Raw genomic sequence first — 17,701 nt, 5'->3', positions numbered from 1 at the left:
TCTTATTTTTCAAGTCCATCTCTTGAAATGATCTATCCTACAGAAACCACTTTTCGTCATCAAGTCCCTCCCTTCATTTTCTTTCAATATCCTGTTTCATCATGGAAGTAAAATGGTGTGTGAATGCTACTTCATGTTGGATTCCTCATGCATTGCCGCACTTACTGTTCACATCTTAAGTTATGAGGGTTGGACATTCTTCTAGTTCTGTCTGGACGTTGACTCAACCAACATGGCGCTCTTTTCTTGAAGCAGCTCACTAGAGGATGTTGAATTTAGGGTGTCTTTAAATAAAAAAATCCCTCTTTCCACAAGATAATTCCATTGGTCAGAATGGTCTGTATAATGTCACGGACCATTTGAAATGTACTTTGAGACCCAGAAGAGTCTTTCACACACATGCCTAGCCCCATGATAATGAGGTTGGACTGTATTTTTTGCATTCAGACTTTTTCCACTGTGGTAATGTCGGTTTGCTTCAGCATCTGGTTCACTATATTTCCTTATGGAACTTTTAACATAATGGAATATTTTACGTTGTGCCAGAGAGCTTAAGTACTCAGCAGTGGCATGTGTGTAGTCAGCGGTTTTATGTTTCTTTCCTTTTAGCTGGGTACCTCACAATCGCCCTTGAGGCACTCAGATTAACGTTTCAGTCTTGGGTCATCCACTCTTAACAGACCTTGTTGGAAATTAAATAATGTTTTGTGCTTCTGAAACTAAACCTGCTGAAAATTCACTTGCAAGAATTTCACAATGAAGTTCTCAGATGGAATCCCAAAATTTCAGATTTTCTGATTTCTCAGCTCAATCTTTTAAACATTTAATGGGTAGAAGATCCCAAACATCCAGTAAGTATTGGCTTCTGAACAAGCCCAGCGACTCTGGTTGCTCTGTCTGATGTTTTAATAACTGTTGACAGGGATCCGTGGGGAGCATAACATGTCGTTCCAGGATCAGACAATAGAGGTATAGAGTTCAAATAATGGTTGGGTTGTTTAAAAGGATGCTAAATTAATGGCTTAGTTCAAGGAAGCCTTGAAGCCTTTGGTCAGACCTGTGTCACATTTACAGAAAACAGTGATGTCTTTTTAAATAATTGTTGAACTTTTTAAGTTGACAACTAGACTGGAATTTCTTCATGAAGTTATTAAAATATTTATGGGGAGGTAAAAGTCTTGGCAAATTCAATGATGATATTCTAGTTTAACGCTAGATTACCAAATAGATTCAAAATCTTTAATTAAAGAAATAAAATTTATAAGAATAAAACATTTGCATAGTAAGATTTGTAAAAGCATACACCAATTTGTAAGTTTTTAAAAATATTTAATTTTATTATATATTTCAGCATTATTTATCATAATTTTAATGTTTTCCATAAGTACTGTTAAATCTTTAAACTCCATATTTTAACTAAACAGATTTGATATATATTCTTCCAGATTGTTTTTTGCACTCTTCTGTTGGTTTTATAGTTTGTTATCAGTGATTTGCAAAGAAAGGGTGCAATGAATTACATAACTCATTGACTGACCAAACTCAATGTGTACGTGTAAAAATAAACATTTGCAAACATTGTAAATAGCTCACTTTGAGAACGTAACAGTGTTTAGTCTCTTCACAGTCTTCACAATCACGAATTTAGACAGGTTTCAAGATACTTGTTAGAGAAAGTCTTAGTGTTTACCAGAGGAAACATCAAGCTAATGGTGTAAATGACAGCATTTCCCAACTGTGTAATGTGGGAATTGGGGAAAAAAATTCTGGAAAGTTTTGATGTCTAATGGGAAAGTCTGATGGATTTGTTTAAGGGATTTGTGATGCGGTTGTTGCGCTAGGCTGGTTATGGGAATTATCATGTGTTTTTAATGAGCTAGTTGAAATACGGCCAAATGAGGGGTTAAATTTAAGAGTAGTTTAATTAGATGTCTTAATTACTTATTAAAGCAGTTTCTCCATGTGTTTTAATACATAATTAAGTGTAAGTAAGGCTATAATTTCAAACTGTATTTAGTGGTTTCTGCAAAAGACAGAGAGATGGAAACATTCTTCTTTTATTTTATTATTTACTGTCAGCATTAAATGGTTCTGTGTATTCGATTTTCTCTTCTGTGGTCCTGAAGGCATGACTATTAAATGTCTTCAACTGACTCTATTTATTAAAAAACACTTGGAATATTAAAGGGATAGTTAACCTAAGAGAAAAATGTTGTTATTTGCTCACCCTCATTTAATTCCAAACATGTATAACTCTATTCTGTGAGATATTCTAGAGACTCTTTTTTTGTATTGAGTACGATCTTTGCAATGTATCAGTGGATCCAGTTTACAAAACTGGTCTGAATGATTCGTTAATGAATTAGGCTGATCCGGTTCTCAAGTTACCGTCTCAATGATCCAGTCACAACAGTTAACAGCTCCCTGCAGTGAAAAATTAGCAATGAATAATATTTTTCGCTGTCTTTTTCTAACAAAAGGATCATATGCAGGGCTTGACCTTAACTTTTTTGCTCACCATCCACTGTGGCTAGTGGTTTTCCAAAGTTACTAGCCACTCAGAATTTTCACTGGCCACAATTTTGATATCGATGCCATGGGGAAAAACTGGCATATATACGTATATTTTTTATATTATCTCATAATTTGCTGTCACTTTAAGACCTGACGCATGGATCCATTATACTGTTACACATCCGTTTCTTTCTCAACTGTTCACATAAAACATAACTGATTGTGTTTACATGAATACTTCCCAAGTCTGGCATTTTGACATTATTTTTTGTGTATTTGACTGTTTAAGCGCAATAAGCAGCGAAAAAGAACTCAATTTAGAGGCGGGTTTGCGTGTCACCAGCTGTCGGAGAGAGAGTGAGAAAGCAGAGCTGGTATTGTGTATCTGAGAAAAATTAGCATTGGAACCGTTTCAGATATTTGTTGGTATGATATGCATTTGGCGAGTTGGCGGGTGTTAATGTCAAGCCCTGATCGTATTACTTCAGAAGACTTTGAATAATCGTCGGGACTAATTTTGTGGTGCTTTTTGGTCATTTTAGAGCCTGAAAGACCTAGTCCTATATTTGAATATTTAATTAAACAGTAGTCAGGACATTCTTGAAAATGTACATTTTGTGTTGCAAACAAGCAAGAAAAAAGGCCAAACTGGTTTGCGGAGTAAATAATAACAGTTTTGGTCGATCTATTTCTTTAAAAATTCAACATTTTGTCCTCAATGCAGAAAGTCTCAGACTGTGACATGATGTAATCTTGCCTTGTTATGGAGCAAATGCCGTAATTCAACTTGCAATTACGTAATCCTTTAATATGTAAATTTCTTTGTATTTTGTTCGCATCCGTTTTGTTATCGGCCAGTGTTTTGGAACCAGGTTGCTGTGGGTCAGATGGAATCTGTCAGGACTTTTAAATCCTTTAACACATGAGTGGTTTTTTTGGCAGGACAAGTACCCAGACGTGGTCAGCCTTCCAGAGGGATGCAGATCGGAGCTCATGATTATACGAAGTCCTCAACTTCCCGGGTAGGTTGCATCAGCTGAGAAAATTAAATGAAAACTGCAGTTTGTAACTTTAGCTGTTTGCCTTCCGTTAGCGGCATCAAGCGCCTACAAGGTTCATGTACATGTATATGGTTACCATGACTGATATCTCCAGATTACATGCTTGAAACATGGTAAAATCAATGGCTTTATGTTTTTCAGGATCTCCGTGACCATATTCTGGAAGATTGATGTGTCTAAGGAAGGAGTGGTAAAACCAACGCTTGAGCTCTTGCTGAAAATGCCAGATCAGGGTAAGACGAGTGAAATATAGATGAAGGGATAATGTTGTGTCAGGGTTGACTATCTGAATTGATATTATTCTGCTTATTAAACAGATTAAAAGTCTTCAAAGGCCATTTTTACTAGTCCAAAACTAGGCATTTTGATTATCATCAAGATGTCTCCAATAAGCTATTCTAACTTGCATTTTTGGAGCAAAAAAAGAAACTTGGAAATACTCATGGACAACTGTCAAATAAACATTTCTGCGGTTGTTATACAAAAGTATTTGACTGCTACATGGCGCAGTGGATCAGAATCAACTATTTTCTTATTTTATACTTGTACAATAATAAATTCCTACTAAAATGTTTTATTTTGTTTTCATCTGAACAGCTCGAGAGTTGGACACCAAAAAAGTGATGGAAAACGGCTCGGATTACTTTCAGAGCCTGCTGCGGATTCTCGGGGTGGAAGCGTCAATTGAGGCCTTGATAAGAACCGTGTGTTTGTGAGAAGTCATAAAACACAAGCCAACATTCATTTCATCAGAACTTCATATCTAATCATTTTATTTGATATAAACACCTGTACAATCACCCGTTAGGAACTACATATTGATGCCATCTGTAAGTGTCAATCATTTTTACGCATGATATGCCCACACTGTATGGAAATATACATCATTAGACAAGAGCTAGAAAAATAAATAATTTTAAATACAAAATGTCTGACAGCAAAATCCACTTTGTATTTTCAAATAGTTACATTTTAACATTAGATTCCATCACAGAAACTGTGATATTCCTGCTTAATAACAGAATTAATGTCCATTCCTACCTACATAGTGATTATAGATCTTTATTTCATTAGAGTAACACAATGTCACCACCTCAGACTCATAATATCTCTGGTTCATTGGTTCATAAGGGGAAAGATGGTGTTAAAACTAAGGCAAAAACAGCAATGTCTGGTGTGGAGAAACTGCACTTAATCAGATACATCATAACACATTAAAACTGAGCAACATGACAGTCAAACAAACGCCATTGGTTGGACAACGAAAGCGTGTTCGCTCACAGGTAAGGCGTATAATACTTCTCTTGACACCAGTTCACATTAAGACAAAAGGGAGTGTCAACACAGTTTGGCAATGTTGAATGTTCATCCATGTAAAACTCAAACACTATTCACCAGATGAGACTGCATTGAAGGCTTTGAGTTGAGCAAGCCGACGCAGTCAACATCACAGTAAAAGAGGTAAACGGAAGCATGAGTATCACTCACACCACAGTATTTTGTAACAGTAATATATCCCATGACAAGAAAATGGCAATCTTGAGGTGCCATCTTTAGTGTTGAAGTCGCACAGTAAAATTTGCATTAACCGTCATTGGTTTTTCGGTAAAAGGCGCTAAACTTGCTCACAATGTTAAATCAACACTGCCATTTCTGTGGCACAATATACTGCTATTCTGAAAAACTGCTGGATCAACTTACTTCTGTATTGTGCTAACAATAAATGCCATGCCGTCCATCTTTGGCCGACTTATGAAATTCGTCTTGCTCTGCAAACAATTACAGCCAATAAAACTCAGGCCAAATGTAGCTGTAGTAGCGTTTAAGCTGCTGGGAATGAATTCCTCTAGTTGTTTTCTAGTCTGCAATTTCAAAACAGATGACTAAGTGTATTAATGTCGAACTCAAAGACAGAGCAGTTGTAGATGGACAGGCACAGTCGATTTAGCATTTTACAGCAGTTTTTCCGGGGGGGGGGGGGAGTGGCGTTTGAAATGATAGACAAGCTTTAAAGAAGTAGTTTATCCAAAAATGAAAATTCAATCATTATTTACACACCTTCATGTCGGTATATTCAGGTTTTTCCACATATTTGAAGGTCCAATAAAAAGCACCATAAATGTAGTCCATATAACTTAAATTTTAAGTGTGTTCTTCACTCAAAACTGAAGTAGTTATTCACTGATGATCTTGCGTTCAAAAATGTTGTTCATTCATTCACTTACTACATGCTCAACACCCAGCAGCGTTTTGTCCAATTCGGACAAAATGCCTGGTTAGGATGAACTGCCAAGCTACATACAAATTCTTCAGCCATTTTGATTAGATTTGCAATTACATGATGGTGAGTAAACAATGGCTAAATGTTTATGTAGTGCAAACTATTCTTCAATAAGACACTTCGATTTGTATGTGGCGGTAGACGGTTACGCCAGGCAAGCGTGCGTTATAAAAATACACTTTCATTAGAGAGTAATATCATTAGACTTATCTTCAAATTCATAAAATCTAATTATGGATAGTGACAGTGTTAGCGCAACCTCATTCGCTAGCATGCAACAGGTCTGTGCTTGTCAGTATAACTTCTGCTACTGTAGCTCGCCGTGGGTCAGTGGTTTGAGGAGCTCTATGGATGTAGTCTTGCTAAAAACTCAAGTACTCCAGACTGCCTGTACAGCGACTGCTGACACGGCCAAGTTGATGCATGGTAAAACGTTCATTAGGGAAAATCGCTGTAAGCCACTTTTTGGCACTTGGAAACCACAGTAGCGCTGCTGCGTGAGAGAAACACCCAACAGCACTGCACAAAAACACACACGCACACACACAACCTCCTTGTCCTCCCTTTTTATAGCCAATGACTGACTCGTTCAGGTATTCTGTGCTTTAGGAGACCAGCCCCAGTAAGAACATCACCCTCTAAAAAGAAAAACAAAAGGTCGTCCCAGCAACAGCTCACAAATGCCGCCGTCGCTGCCAACTTCACGTCGCAGAACACGCTGGGAGGGCAAACTGCTAGACAGACTAGCAAACAAAAATAACAAAACTATATCACTATCTCAATTTCACTTCTACACATTTCCCAAGCAGCACTTGTGGAGGTGTCTCATACAGCATGGAAGAGCAGCGTGCACTCCTGCCTTTCCTTATAGAGGCTGGAGGGGGGCGGAGCTTGCGTGCTCCGCAGGTAGTAGTTGACGATTTTGGTGTCCAGCTTGTACTGGTGAGGGATGCCTTCGTACGGTTTGGGGTCCAGATCCAGGATGGAGACGGAATACGTAAAACGAGGCTTCTCCAAATTCAACTGGTGTCTGTAAACACAAAGCAAATAGAAGGTTAAAATGACCGCAAACTTCAAGGTGAATCTTTAATTAAAAAGTGAAAACAAACTTACTCCTCGTCGTCTTCGCAAGGTACAAACGTGATCATGATTGAGCAGTCTTTGGCGGTCATTGCAACTCTATACTGATGAACCTGGAAAGATGCAAGGAGAAATTAAAATCCTAAAATTGTACCTCTGAGAATGAATCTCACTTAGAAATTTGTCCCAAAATGAGTTTTATATACAAATAAACCTGTATTTAATTCAATACCAAAAACTTTTTCTTTTTTTTTTTAAATGCCCAATTTTGGGGTGAAATACAACCTGTGAATGTCTTATGAGATTCACACCTAAACTGAAGCATCACATGCTCACAGTCTTACCTTCCCAACTGCATATTCTACAGAGCCGTCATCCTCAGTAGGACAGTTTTTAACTGTGTCCATGAAACTCTCATTATAAGGCCCATCTATCTGCAGTCGGTTTCTGGGGATACAAACAAGTGTTGATTAGATGTTTAAGTGCTTTTAAGCATGTTTATTCATAAAGATGATGTGGCTTTGCATGGAAATCACCAATGACCACACTGCACAGGACCACCATGTGGCCACAGTGCCTCATTACTAGATAAAGTACCACATCCACAGTCTTTTGCACCACCTAGTGTTTTCATCATAATGTCTTCCAGGAGACTGCAATAAGACTTAAAATTGTTTGAAAATAAAGTATATTAATACTTATAATAGTAAAAACAAGTTGCGATTCAGCAACTGTACTGCATTTTTACATAAAATTATGCCAGCACAGGTGAACACTGCACAGATAAGGTATGGCCTGAAATATCCGCCCGATAGAAACTTTGCTCAGCAAGAACAAACCATTCTTGCACAGGAATACTGATCTGATAGATCAGTAACGAAGCACTCAATATCCCAGCTTAAACATTCACCTTTCTTTCGGGAACTCCTCTAGATACTGCTCTACACGTTTGTACAGAGGGTAGATTCCTTCAATATCCAGGTTATCCAGCATCTGTACTTGGAGGATTTTTGAAAGGACACTGTCTTTAGGGAGGCCATGGTTACCTGTGAAGATATGAAAATGAGCTCAACGTGTACTCCTGGACTTGCATAATAGGTTTATGATTACCGTCATATATATGCAGCAATAACCCGGTCTTTTACACGCCCCCTTAATGTGTCTTTTAAAATGCACAATACATTTCGTTCCAGTTCTATTGTGACTCAACAGTAAAGTGATTTCTATTGGAACTAATATGAGAGTTTAACAATATTTTGGCCAAACAAACCATCATTTGCCCATCCAAATATTCATTAGTTAGCAGTTGGTAAAGGCCTCACCGTTGCGGAGCAGGTCTCTTGGGAAGGGACTGGCTTCACAGTGCGGCCTGCTTTCGGACAGGTGCATCTTCCTGGGCTCCCCCGAGCGATTCGAGTCCCCGCCGCTGAGCAGGGAGGAGCAGATCACCTGAATGAACTCGTTGAGGACGGCTTTGCCAGGCTGGTGGCCGTTATGGAGGCCGTTACTATGGGGGAAATAAGGCCAAAGGTGCTGAATGAGATCATTCAAGTCGGGTTGCTGCTTGGCGTCGTCTTTACAGCTAAATATCAACTCTCCGCCCTGAAAAAAAGATGGGAGAAACAATTAGTTAATGCAACTTTTCTTTTATAACCCTTTTCTAAGGAATCAGACCAATATACAAACAGTAGCTATATGTAATGATGTTCTTTTTTTCCTTTTCTTTTTTTTAAACCCCCGCTTAAGCTGGTTTGCTGGTCTTAGGTGGTTTAAGCTAGTCACACATCTGGACCTATATTTGACCCTGGACCACAAAACCAGTCACATGGGTAAATTTTTTGAAATTGAGTTTTATACATCATATGAAAGTTGAATAAATAAGATTTCCATTGATTTATGGTTTGTTAGGATAGGACAATATTTGGCCGAGATACAACTATTTGAAAATCTGGAATCTGAGGGTGCAAAAAAATCGAAACATTGAGAAAATCACCTTTAAAGTTGTCCATTTATGTTGGCGATTGTGCTGCATTCACTCACAAAAATAAATGTTTTATATATTTACAGTAGGAAATTTACAATACATCTTCATGGAACATTATCTTTACTTAATATCCTAATGATTTTTGGCATAAAAGAAAAATCTATAATTTTGACCCATAGAATATATTTTTGGCTATCGCCACAAATATACCAGTGCAACTTGTGACTGGTTTTGTTATCCAGGGTCACATATGATGATCAGCAAGCTAATTTTCCAGTTAAAAAGTGGCTAAATTTCATCTAAAACAACTTGTCTCCCAGCCAAATCTGGCTAAGACCAGTAAACCAGTTTAAGCTGTTTTTAGTAGTACTACTTCCAAGTTCCAGGATAACTTAAGATCTATTGCAAATCAGTATGCATGACATCATCGCTGACTGTTACTTTTCAAATGCTGAACATTCTATAAATGGAAGTCGAAGGATATTTTTGCAGCGTTTCATCAGCAGAACAATCCAAAAACAAATTAAATAACAGTTCAACCCACCGAAGAGATTCCCGTTAAAAATCAAAGATGGCACTGATGTGAATAAGGTCTATAGACAGCAGGCTGAAATTAACTACAAAATAAAGTTTGTTTGGAGACGTTAAACGGTTCGAGAATGAATCAATTACAGAAGTTTATATTTACCTTAAAGATTTTCAAGTTGTTTTGTGGTTCCTCTAACAGATTCTTCAATGCAACGTACATTCGCTGTTTGCTCCTGGAATACAAGTTATTCAATAGCATTCAGGTTAGTAAAAATAACATACATTTTTGCAAACAATGAAGGAAAGTTTAGGGAGAAAAAAAATGATTTGCCATGACAAGAATTAACATGTTAAGGGATTATATGGATTGTCACATCTGATTCTAAACCTTCTGTTTTCTTTAGCGTCAAGCAGCATTATAAAGGCTTCATGCATGATGGGTTATAGGGCTGGTTTGACAGTGGAAAGGTGAGTCACAAAAAAAAAAAAAAAAAAAGGTGAATGTGGTCTTTCTCAGTGGAAAATTCTGTTTTAACAAAGGTCAGTTGGGTTGGTGAATCTCTTTGCCGCAGTCAGTTAGATTTGTTAACAATGCTGGTTAAAGGTCGTACCATCATCGAAAGATATAAATCCAGATCTGATTTCCTGCACTGAGTAACTGAGCGGTGACTCACCCTGAAAAGAGATCCAGGGGGCAATATCTGCTCAATCGCTTCCACTTCCCATTGGCTAACTGTAAGAGAATAATGTTAGGAATTTTACTGTAAACTTTGCTAATAGTGTTTCGATCAAGTACACCAACTTCAGTGACAGTCACTTGATACACTCTCCAGTTCACCTCTACTTTGGGACTGAAACTGATTTTTGTACATCTTCTCCAGCCAAACCCCCAAAGGACTGATTGTATGATAGCGCACAGTACAAACAGACAGCAGGATGTTTACACTACACTGAACCATCCTCTTTTTTTGTTGTTAAAGCAGAAGTTCACGTTTAGAAATCTGGCTTCACTTCAATGAACCATGAGTTACTTTCGTAACAATGAGGCCTTTGAAAGATTTTTGATTGGTACTTACCTTGTAATGCTGATGCATGCAGAATCTGCAAACTTTGCGTTTGCATTCCTTAGTTATGTGTCTTGAAAAGGGTAGAAATCCACATTTTGGCTGGAAGGGAAAAAGTTAAAATATGTAGTTATTTCTCTGCCTCTCGAGTTACACAATGAAGTTTTGTGAACAAGCTTAATGCGAAGAAGGTTTTGTTGTTTTTATGAACAAACAAACGAGCCTTTCAGATCGGATTCACACCACCTTCCCCTGTTTGTTTGACTGACCATGTGATTAAATTCCACACAAATAGATTCAATGAGTCATTCAGCTACTGTGGTTTACTTCCCCAGGATCGGACTTCAACTGACCCCTAAAAAACTAGTTCTTGTTTTATATGAGATTCAAAAACACAGAGTGTCTCCACCCTAATGGCTTGAAGATATAGAAAACCCCATCAACAACTGTCAGCAAGTTCAATAAGTGATAAGACATGCGTCACTAAATCAACACATTAAAGGCGAGGTTTTTGGCTCACTTTTGCGTACACTCTCGAAATGTGATTATTTTCGAAATGTGGTTATAAAAATTATATCACTGTCATTTTGAGTGCAAATTCCCCCTTGAAGTAAACACAAACATAACGGTAGTGACGTGTTGCGGCTATGCCAAGCTGAAAGTGGAGTTCACCTTGATTTCAACGCATATTGGAGGTCTGTGGTCTCTGAGGTGGTGGAGGGGGAGTTGGGTCAGGTTAGGAAGGCATAAACCACACCCGCTGAATGTGTCCATGACCTTGTCACAGCGCAGTTCTGCATGAAGGAAAGATCACAACACCGTTACGCAACATCAAATCCAGTCTACAAAAGTGACTGCATCTCACATGCATATGTTTGCAATGAAGAACAAACTCAATTTTTAGTGGGTGAAACTCCAGAAAACATTCAAGATGGATTTTACACCAAAAGTTAGAAAATTATGCTTATTTTAGGACATTATCTGCATTGCAGTTAAGCATATTTTCCTCTAAATTGTCATTACCGTAATGGGCCAAAATGTAGTATACAGTAATGCCCATTAATCTCAAGGATTTTGCAATTAAAACACAACAAATACTAGCATAAAGTATAAATACTACACTGTTGGTTTTAGGGGGGCATTACAGCAATGACACTGTTTTCTTTGTATTACGGTGTCATTGCATTTTTTGTGGAATTGTGATAAGAATGTGTTCTGGATCGATTTTATAATATTCACCAAATGTTTAAAAGGAAAAAATGAAAGTTTGGTCATTCGTACCAGGTCGTTCTTGTTGGACCTTCAGCGACAGCTGTCTCACAAAGTCCAGCGGTAGTTTGACAACCTCCTGTAAACAATCAAACCATTATTTTCATCTTATTCGCTAGGTCACGGCTTGTGTTAAAGCAACATGATGTATTAATGTACACAAACTTTTTGAACTGTAACTTACTCCACTGTGAACATATTTCTCCCCCAACAAAGGCTTCATGACATATTTACTATAATCTACAATGTTGAGGATGTGTCGAAAAGCTTGTTCTGCGGTCTGTTAGGAAAGAAGTAGGACAAATGAGCTGATACTACACTGTATGACAATGCAAACAGACCAAGACCAAGACCAAACACTTTTTGCATATTTACATTGTTGCAGATGCCCTTTGTACCAAAAGAGACACTTTACTTACAATACGGTGCAAGAAAACACACACAACTATTGTAAACTCAAATGTGACTATTTACAAGTTTTATGAACAGTTTACCATCACATTTGTATTGTAAGAAAAGGCAATACTACGGTGGCAGAGAGAGCTCAACGCACTGCAACTGAATGAGTATTTGCAGCACATTTCTGTATTTGGTTGTGTTGTGAGTATTCGCAGTGTGTTTCTGTATTTGTTTGTGTTGTGAGTATTTGCAGTGTGTTTCTGTATTTGGTTAAGTTGGCATTTCTGTATTTGGTTGTGTTGTGAGTATTTGCAGTGTGTTTCTGTATTTGGTTAAGTTGGCGTTTCTGTATTTGGTTGTGTTGTGAGTATTCACAGTGTGTTTCTGTATTTGGTTGTGTTGTGAGTATTCACAGTGTGTTTCTGTATTTGTTTGTGTTGTGAGTATTTGCAGTGTGTTTCTGTATTTGGTTAAGTTGGCGTTTCTGTATTTGGTTGTGTTGTGAGTATTTGCAGTGTGTTTCTGTATTTGGTTAAGTTGGCATTTCTGTATTTGTTTGTGTTGTGAGTATTTGCAGTGTGTTTCTGTATTTGGTTAAGTTGGCATTTCTGTATTTGTTTGTGTTGTGAGTATTTGCAGTGTGTTTCTGTATTTGGTTAAGTTGGCGTTTCTGTATTTGGTTGTGTTGTGAGTATTTGCAGTGTGTTTCTGTATTTGGTTGTGTTGTGAGTATTTGCAGTGTGTTTCTGTATTTGGTTGTGTTGTGAGTATTTGCAGTGTGTTTCTGTATTTGGTTAAGTTGGCATTTCTGTATTTGGTTGTGTTGTGAGTATTTGCAGTGTGTTTCTGTATTTGGTTGTGTTGTGAGTATTTGCAGTGTGTTTCTGTATTTGGTTAAGTTGGCGTTTCTGTATTTAGTTGTGTTGTGAGTATTCGCAGTGTGTTTCTGTATTTGGTTAAGTTGGCATTTCTGTATTTGGTTGTGTTGTGAGTATTTGCAGTGTGTTTCTGTATTTGGTTAAGTTGGCATTTCTGTATTTGGTTGTGTTGTGAGTATTTGCAGTGTGTTTCTGTATTTGGTTGTGTTGTGAGTATTTGCAGTGTGTTTCTGTATTTGGTTGTGTTGTGAGTATTTGCAGTGTGTTTCTGTATTTGGTTAAGTTGGCGTTTCTGTATTTGGTTGTGTTGTGAGTATTCACAGTGTGTTTCTGTATTTGTTTGTGTTGTGAGTATTTGCAGTGTGTTTCTGTATTTGGTTAAGTTGGCGTTTCTGTATTTAGTTGTGTTGTGAGTATTCGCAGTGTGTTTCTGTATTTGGTTAAGTTGGCATTTCTGTATTTGGTTGTGTTGTGAGTATTTGCAGTGTGTTTCTGTATTTGGTTAAGTTGGCATTTCTGTATTTGTTTGTGTTGTGAGTATTCACAGTGTGTTTCTGTATTTGTTTGTGTTGTGAGTATTTGCAGTGTGTTTCTGTATTTGGTTAAGTTGGCATTTCTGTATTTGGTTGTGTTGTGAGTATTTGCAGTGTGTTTCTGTATTTGGTTAAGTTGGCATTTCTGTATTTGGTTGTGTTGTGAGTATTTGCAGTGTGTTTCTGTATTTGGTTAAGTTGGCATTTCTGTATTTGTTTGTGTTGTGAGTATTCACAGTGTGTTTCTGTATTTGTTTGTGTTGTGAGTATTTGCAGTGTGTTTCTGTATTTGGTTAAGTTGGCATTTCTGTATTTGGTTGTGTTGTGAGTATTCACAGTGTGTTTCTGTATTTGGTTGTGTTGTGAGTATTTGCAGTGTGTTTCTGTATTTGGTTGTGTTGTGAGTATTCGCAGTGTGTTTCTGTATTTGGTTAAGTTGGCATTTCTGTATTTGGTTGTGTTGTGAGTATTCACAGTGTGTTTCTGTATTTGGTTGTGTTGTGAGTATTCACAGTGTGTTTCTGTATTTGGTTGTGTTGTGAGTATTTGCAGTGTGTTTCTGTATTTGGTTAAGTTGGCATTTCTGTATTTGTTTGTGTTGTGAGTATTCACAGTGTGTTTCTGTATTTGTTTGTGTTGTGAGTATTCACAGTGTGTTTCTGTATTTGGTTAAGTTGGCATTTCTGTATTTGGTTGTGTTGTGAGTATTCACAGTGTGTTTCTGTATTTGGTTGTGTTGTGAGTATTCACAGTGTGTTTCTGTATTTGGTTAAGTTGGCGTTTCTGTATTTGGTTGTGTTGTGAGTATTTGTCAAAATTGACAAATTGATGTTTTCTTAATTTGCTGGTGTTTTTTTCTATTTGCAAGTGTTTTCTTCAGTTTCAATACATGGAGCTCTCTCGGCCACCATTCAATTCTGCTTTATGGTGCATATTTGAGAAGTTTGGGAAGTACTACTGTTTAGTAATATCAATTTGGGGAAGTTTTACCTGTCGTGTATGTGCGGAGTCTTCAGAGGGAAACTTTAACAGACGGAGAACTCGACAGTGCTGTAAGGAGAAGTAAAACAAATTTTGCATTCAACTCATTTCACACAGACTTTGGCCACTGTAAGTATTCTAGTGAACAAACTGTCTAATTTTAGGTTGTAAAAAAAGAAGGGAAAGCTATGAAACAGGTTTGCCTGTGACTGTACAAATACTCCATCCACTCATTATGTTTTTCCCAGAATGCACTTATACATAAAAAAGGTCCACAAAGGTAAAGGTGACATCATCGCACTGACGATAAACTCACTGCCTGGCGGTTTGTTTTATGGACTGATGTAACTGATGGTCACTTAAACGCAAATGCAGTTTCTAAACACACTTGCTCAACGACGTTACAAAACCTACTTCTGCCTCACAAAATGTCAGACTTAAAAAGATAATGTTCATGAAGAAATGATGTATAATTCACGTCAAAATTAAAAGAAAAATAAATGATAGTCAATTAAAAACTAAATATGCACCAATGAAAATAATCCTATCCAGACACAATTATTTTTTGTAATAATGAGCATTATTAAAATGAGTATGAATTAAAATCTCATTACAGCAATGAGAATTTCTTCTAATGAGAATTTTTGAGGGGAAAGGTAAAGTTTAGTTTAGTTTTATTTAGAGTTTGACAAGGACAAAACCCTGAAATTTGTCTTTATTTTAGGTTGTAAAAAAAGAAGGGAATGTATTTATTTGTCATGAAATTAATGTCATATAATAAAAAACATATTCATGAACCAAACCATTGTTTTTTTGTTTTTTTTCTGAAATTTACCCCAAAATGTTGTTTAAACCACACATCTTATTTCAATGTGCAACTGAGATGCCTTTAAAAAATCTTAATAATCTCACTCAACCTTTCAGACAAGATGCTGCAGTTCAGCTCCTATTCCAAGAATTTAAAACAGGCCAGCCAATGTGACAAAAAAAAAAACCACACAAGAGTGTGGGGACATGAGAATGTCTGTAAACAGCAAATAGATACGGACAAGCCCTTGCAGGAGTATACTCCAGGAGTACTTGGAAATCTGCATCAAAGCGTCACCCGTTTTCTCCACACCCAGTTTGTCATGATTGCAATAACATATTGGCCAATGTTGTCTCGGGCTGCTGCCTGTGATTGGATACACACTCTTGTGTTGTAATCTGTAATACAAATCCAACCAGTTTATGACTCTCGAACGTTTGATCCAGTGGTTTTTCAGTTTATTTGTCGTATGAGGGTACAGACGCACAAATGAGCTGGAAAATCAGGCAAAGGTTAAGCTGTTCCCGTTTTGCAGCAACATTTCCTTGATCTTAACAAAACAGGGCCTTGATATTGCAATCCTAGTGAAAAAAGGAGTCAACTACATGCTAAATGGAACTGATAAATGAATCATTTACATAAAGTTTCCATAACTTTTTCATTAGTCATATTAAGACAAATCTCAAATACAGTTGATTTAATTAATTTCAACCCGTTGTTCAAATACAGATGGTTCTGATTGTTACAAGCAATAACCCAAGTGATATCTTACTTAAAACAATATAACGTTGCTGAAACTTCATGTGGCGAGATCTTTTTAATCTTTAAATGTACTTTGGCCGATGTCTAAATACAGAAAAGTGACCAACATCAACGTTTCCACCCATCCTAATCAATATTCATACCCATCATCCTGGTTTAAAATCGGCCAAGACCCTCATTATCTTTCACTTTAAACTGTTAAAGGTTTCCTATCTGAACTTTGAATCCTGGATGGGGAAAATATTAATTGTTTATTATCTCATCTCTAATTCTTCCCATTTAAGAGCCATGTCAGATGCACAAAAGCACCCTCACACTATAAGATCACCACTGACCATTCCTTCAACCGGCCACAGCATTATGTATCCTACATTAAATGTGCCACTGAAATGGGTTTAATAAACTTTATATCTCATAAAGTGGGTGTGGCATTGATAACACACGTGTCACATGTTGTACATTCACTTTATCAATGAATCCTGATTTAGCCTGCTAGGTGGCTTTAGCTTTAAACCCCTGACAAGACCCCTTTAGGATAAAGAAAGGGTGAATTTCCGTCTAATGGTGGCGTAAAAGTGCCAAACTTAAAGTCTAGGTCCTTTCCAAACAGTTTGAAATGATTTTCCATTGACTGAATCAGATTTGATCGAGTTTATATGAATCTTGGCTAAGCTAAAAGCTAGTAACTATTGAACACCAACCTGCAAATGAGACACGACCAGGCTTTTGTTCCCCTCCCCGTGATATTTCCAGTCGTTTTCGTCCATTTTATCCAGTTCCATAACCCAGAAGAACCGTAAACTGGTGGAGTTTTGGCGCAGATTTGATACTCTGGGCGAGATGATCGGGGTCAGGCGCAAAACTTCTGGTGGATCTGCGTCTGACACACCGACGGGTGTGTAGCGCTACTACCGCTTTCGCGAGGACACGCCTCCTCCGCGCTCTCATTGGCCAGGCGCAGAGGTTGAGGGTTGTTCATTGGCCAAAAGTGTTTGACATTGTTAATGCATGCGCTGATTGGATGCTAAAAATGACAATCAAATGTTCGCCCGCTCTGAATGCAATTTATGGACTGGATCTATAAAATGATGTCATGAACGCATGACTTTTTTCTTTCTCTTTTTTGTTTGAAACAGAAAAACAAGTGAAAAATCACAAAAGGCAAAGTTTATAAATAATGCAAGTATGTAATATATACAGTGTGTGTGTATATATATATCTATATCTATATTTATTATCTAAATATAATTTTGAATTGCATAATTTGCATATGTTTTAAGCAGTTAGACATTCAGGGGGGTTCCGTTTTGTATAGAATTAGAAAATATCTAATTGATTTAAAAAAAACAATACTAAAACAATGATATGTGAGATACTTTTGAAGGTTGAGGTTTGTCTAGTCATACCATTAAAACATTTTTAAATAATTAAGCAGTCACTAACTGTTACTAATTTAATTACACATTCTTTTAAATTCAAGCCAACTATGAAAATGAAATTTTGGAATGTATCTTGTAAATATTTAAAATACACACAAAATGAAAAAAATGTCTTTTAAG

General features: G+C 37.1%; 2 protein-coding genes across 3 annotated transcripts in view; one reads left to right on the top strand and one right to left on the bottom strand.

The window, feature by feature from the left end:
* The window catches only part of cenpp (centromere protein P), a 48,899-nt gene extending 44,405 nt beyond the window's left edge, over positions 1 to 4,494 (top strand). The window contains exons 7-9 of one of the 2 annotated variants that reach the window (XM_079890430.1): positions 3,457 to 3,536; positions 3,717 to 3,808; positions 4,173 to 4,494. In XM_079890430.1, coding sequence (XP_079746556.1) covers positions 3,457 to 3,536; positions 3,717 to 3,808; positions 4,173 to 4,291 — 291 coding nt within the window. In that variant the 3' untranslated portion in view covers positions 4,292 to 4,494. The remainder of the gene's footprint in view (positions 1 to 3,456; positions 3,537 to 3,716; positions 3,809 to 4,172) is intronic. The other variant, XM_079890431.1, reaches the window with a different exon arrangement.
* A 1,429-nt stretch (positions 4,495 to 5,923) lies between these two features.
* On the bottom strand, positions 5,924 to 17,037 carry ippk (inositol 1,3,4,5,6-pentakisphosphate 2-kinase). The gene is made up of 13 exons (XM_079890427.1): positions 16,844 to 17,037; positions 14,582 to 14,641; positions 11,966 to 12,061; positions 11,794 to 11,860; positions 11,185 to 11,306; positions 10,525 to 10,614; positions 10,123 to 10,181; positions 9,609 to 9,681; positions 8,259 to 8,538; positions 7,847 to 7,982; positions 7,281 to 7,383; positions 6,970 to 7,049; positions 5,924 to 6,886 (listed from the first exon to the last, which is right to left on the bottom strand). The coding sequence occupies exons 1-13, from the start codon at positions 16,922 to 16,924 to the stop codon at positions 6,682 to 6,684; spliced, it is 1,452 nt and encodes a 483-aa protein (XP_079746553.1). The 5' UTR covers positions 16,925 to 17,037; the 3' UTR covers positions 5,924 to 6,681.
* Positions 17,038 to 17,701: the final 664 nt, after the last annotated feature.

Source organism: Squalius cephalus (genome assembly GCF_949319135.1).
Source record: "Squalius cephalus genome assembly, chromosome: 13".
Classification (NCBI taxonomy): domain Eukaryota; kingdom Metazoa; phylum Chordata; class Actinopteri; order Cypriniformes; family Leuciscidae; genus Squalius; species Squalius cephalus.
The sequence above is the reverse complement of the archived record's forward strand: the minus strand, read 5'-3'. Positions and strand labels throughout refer to the sequence as shown.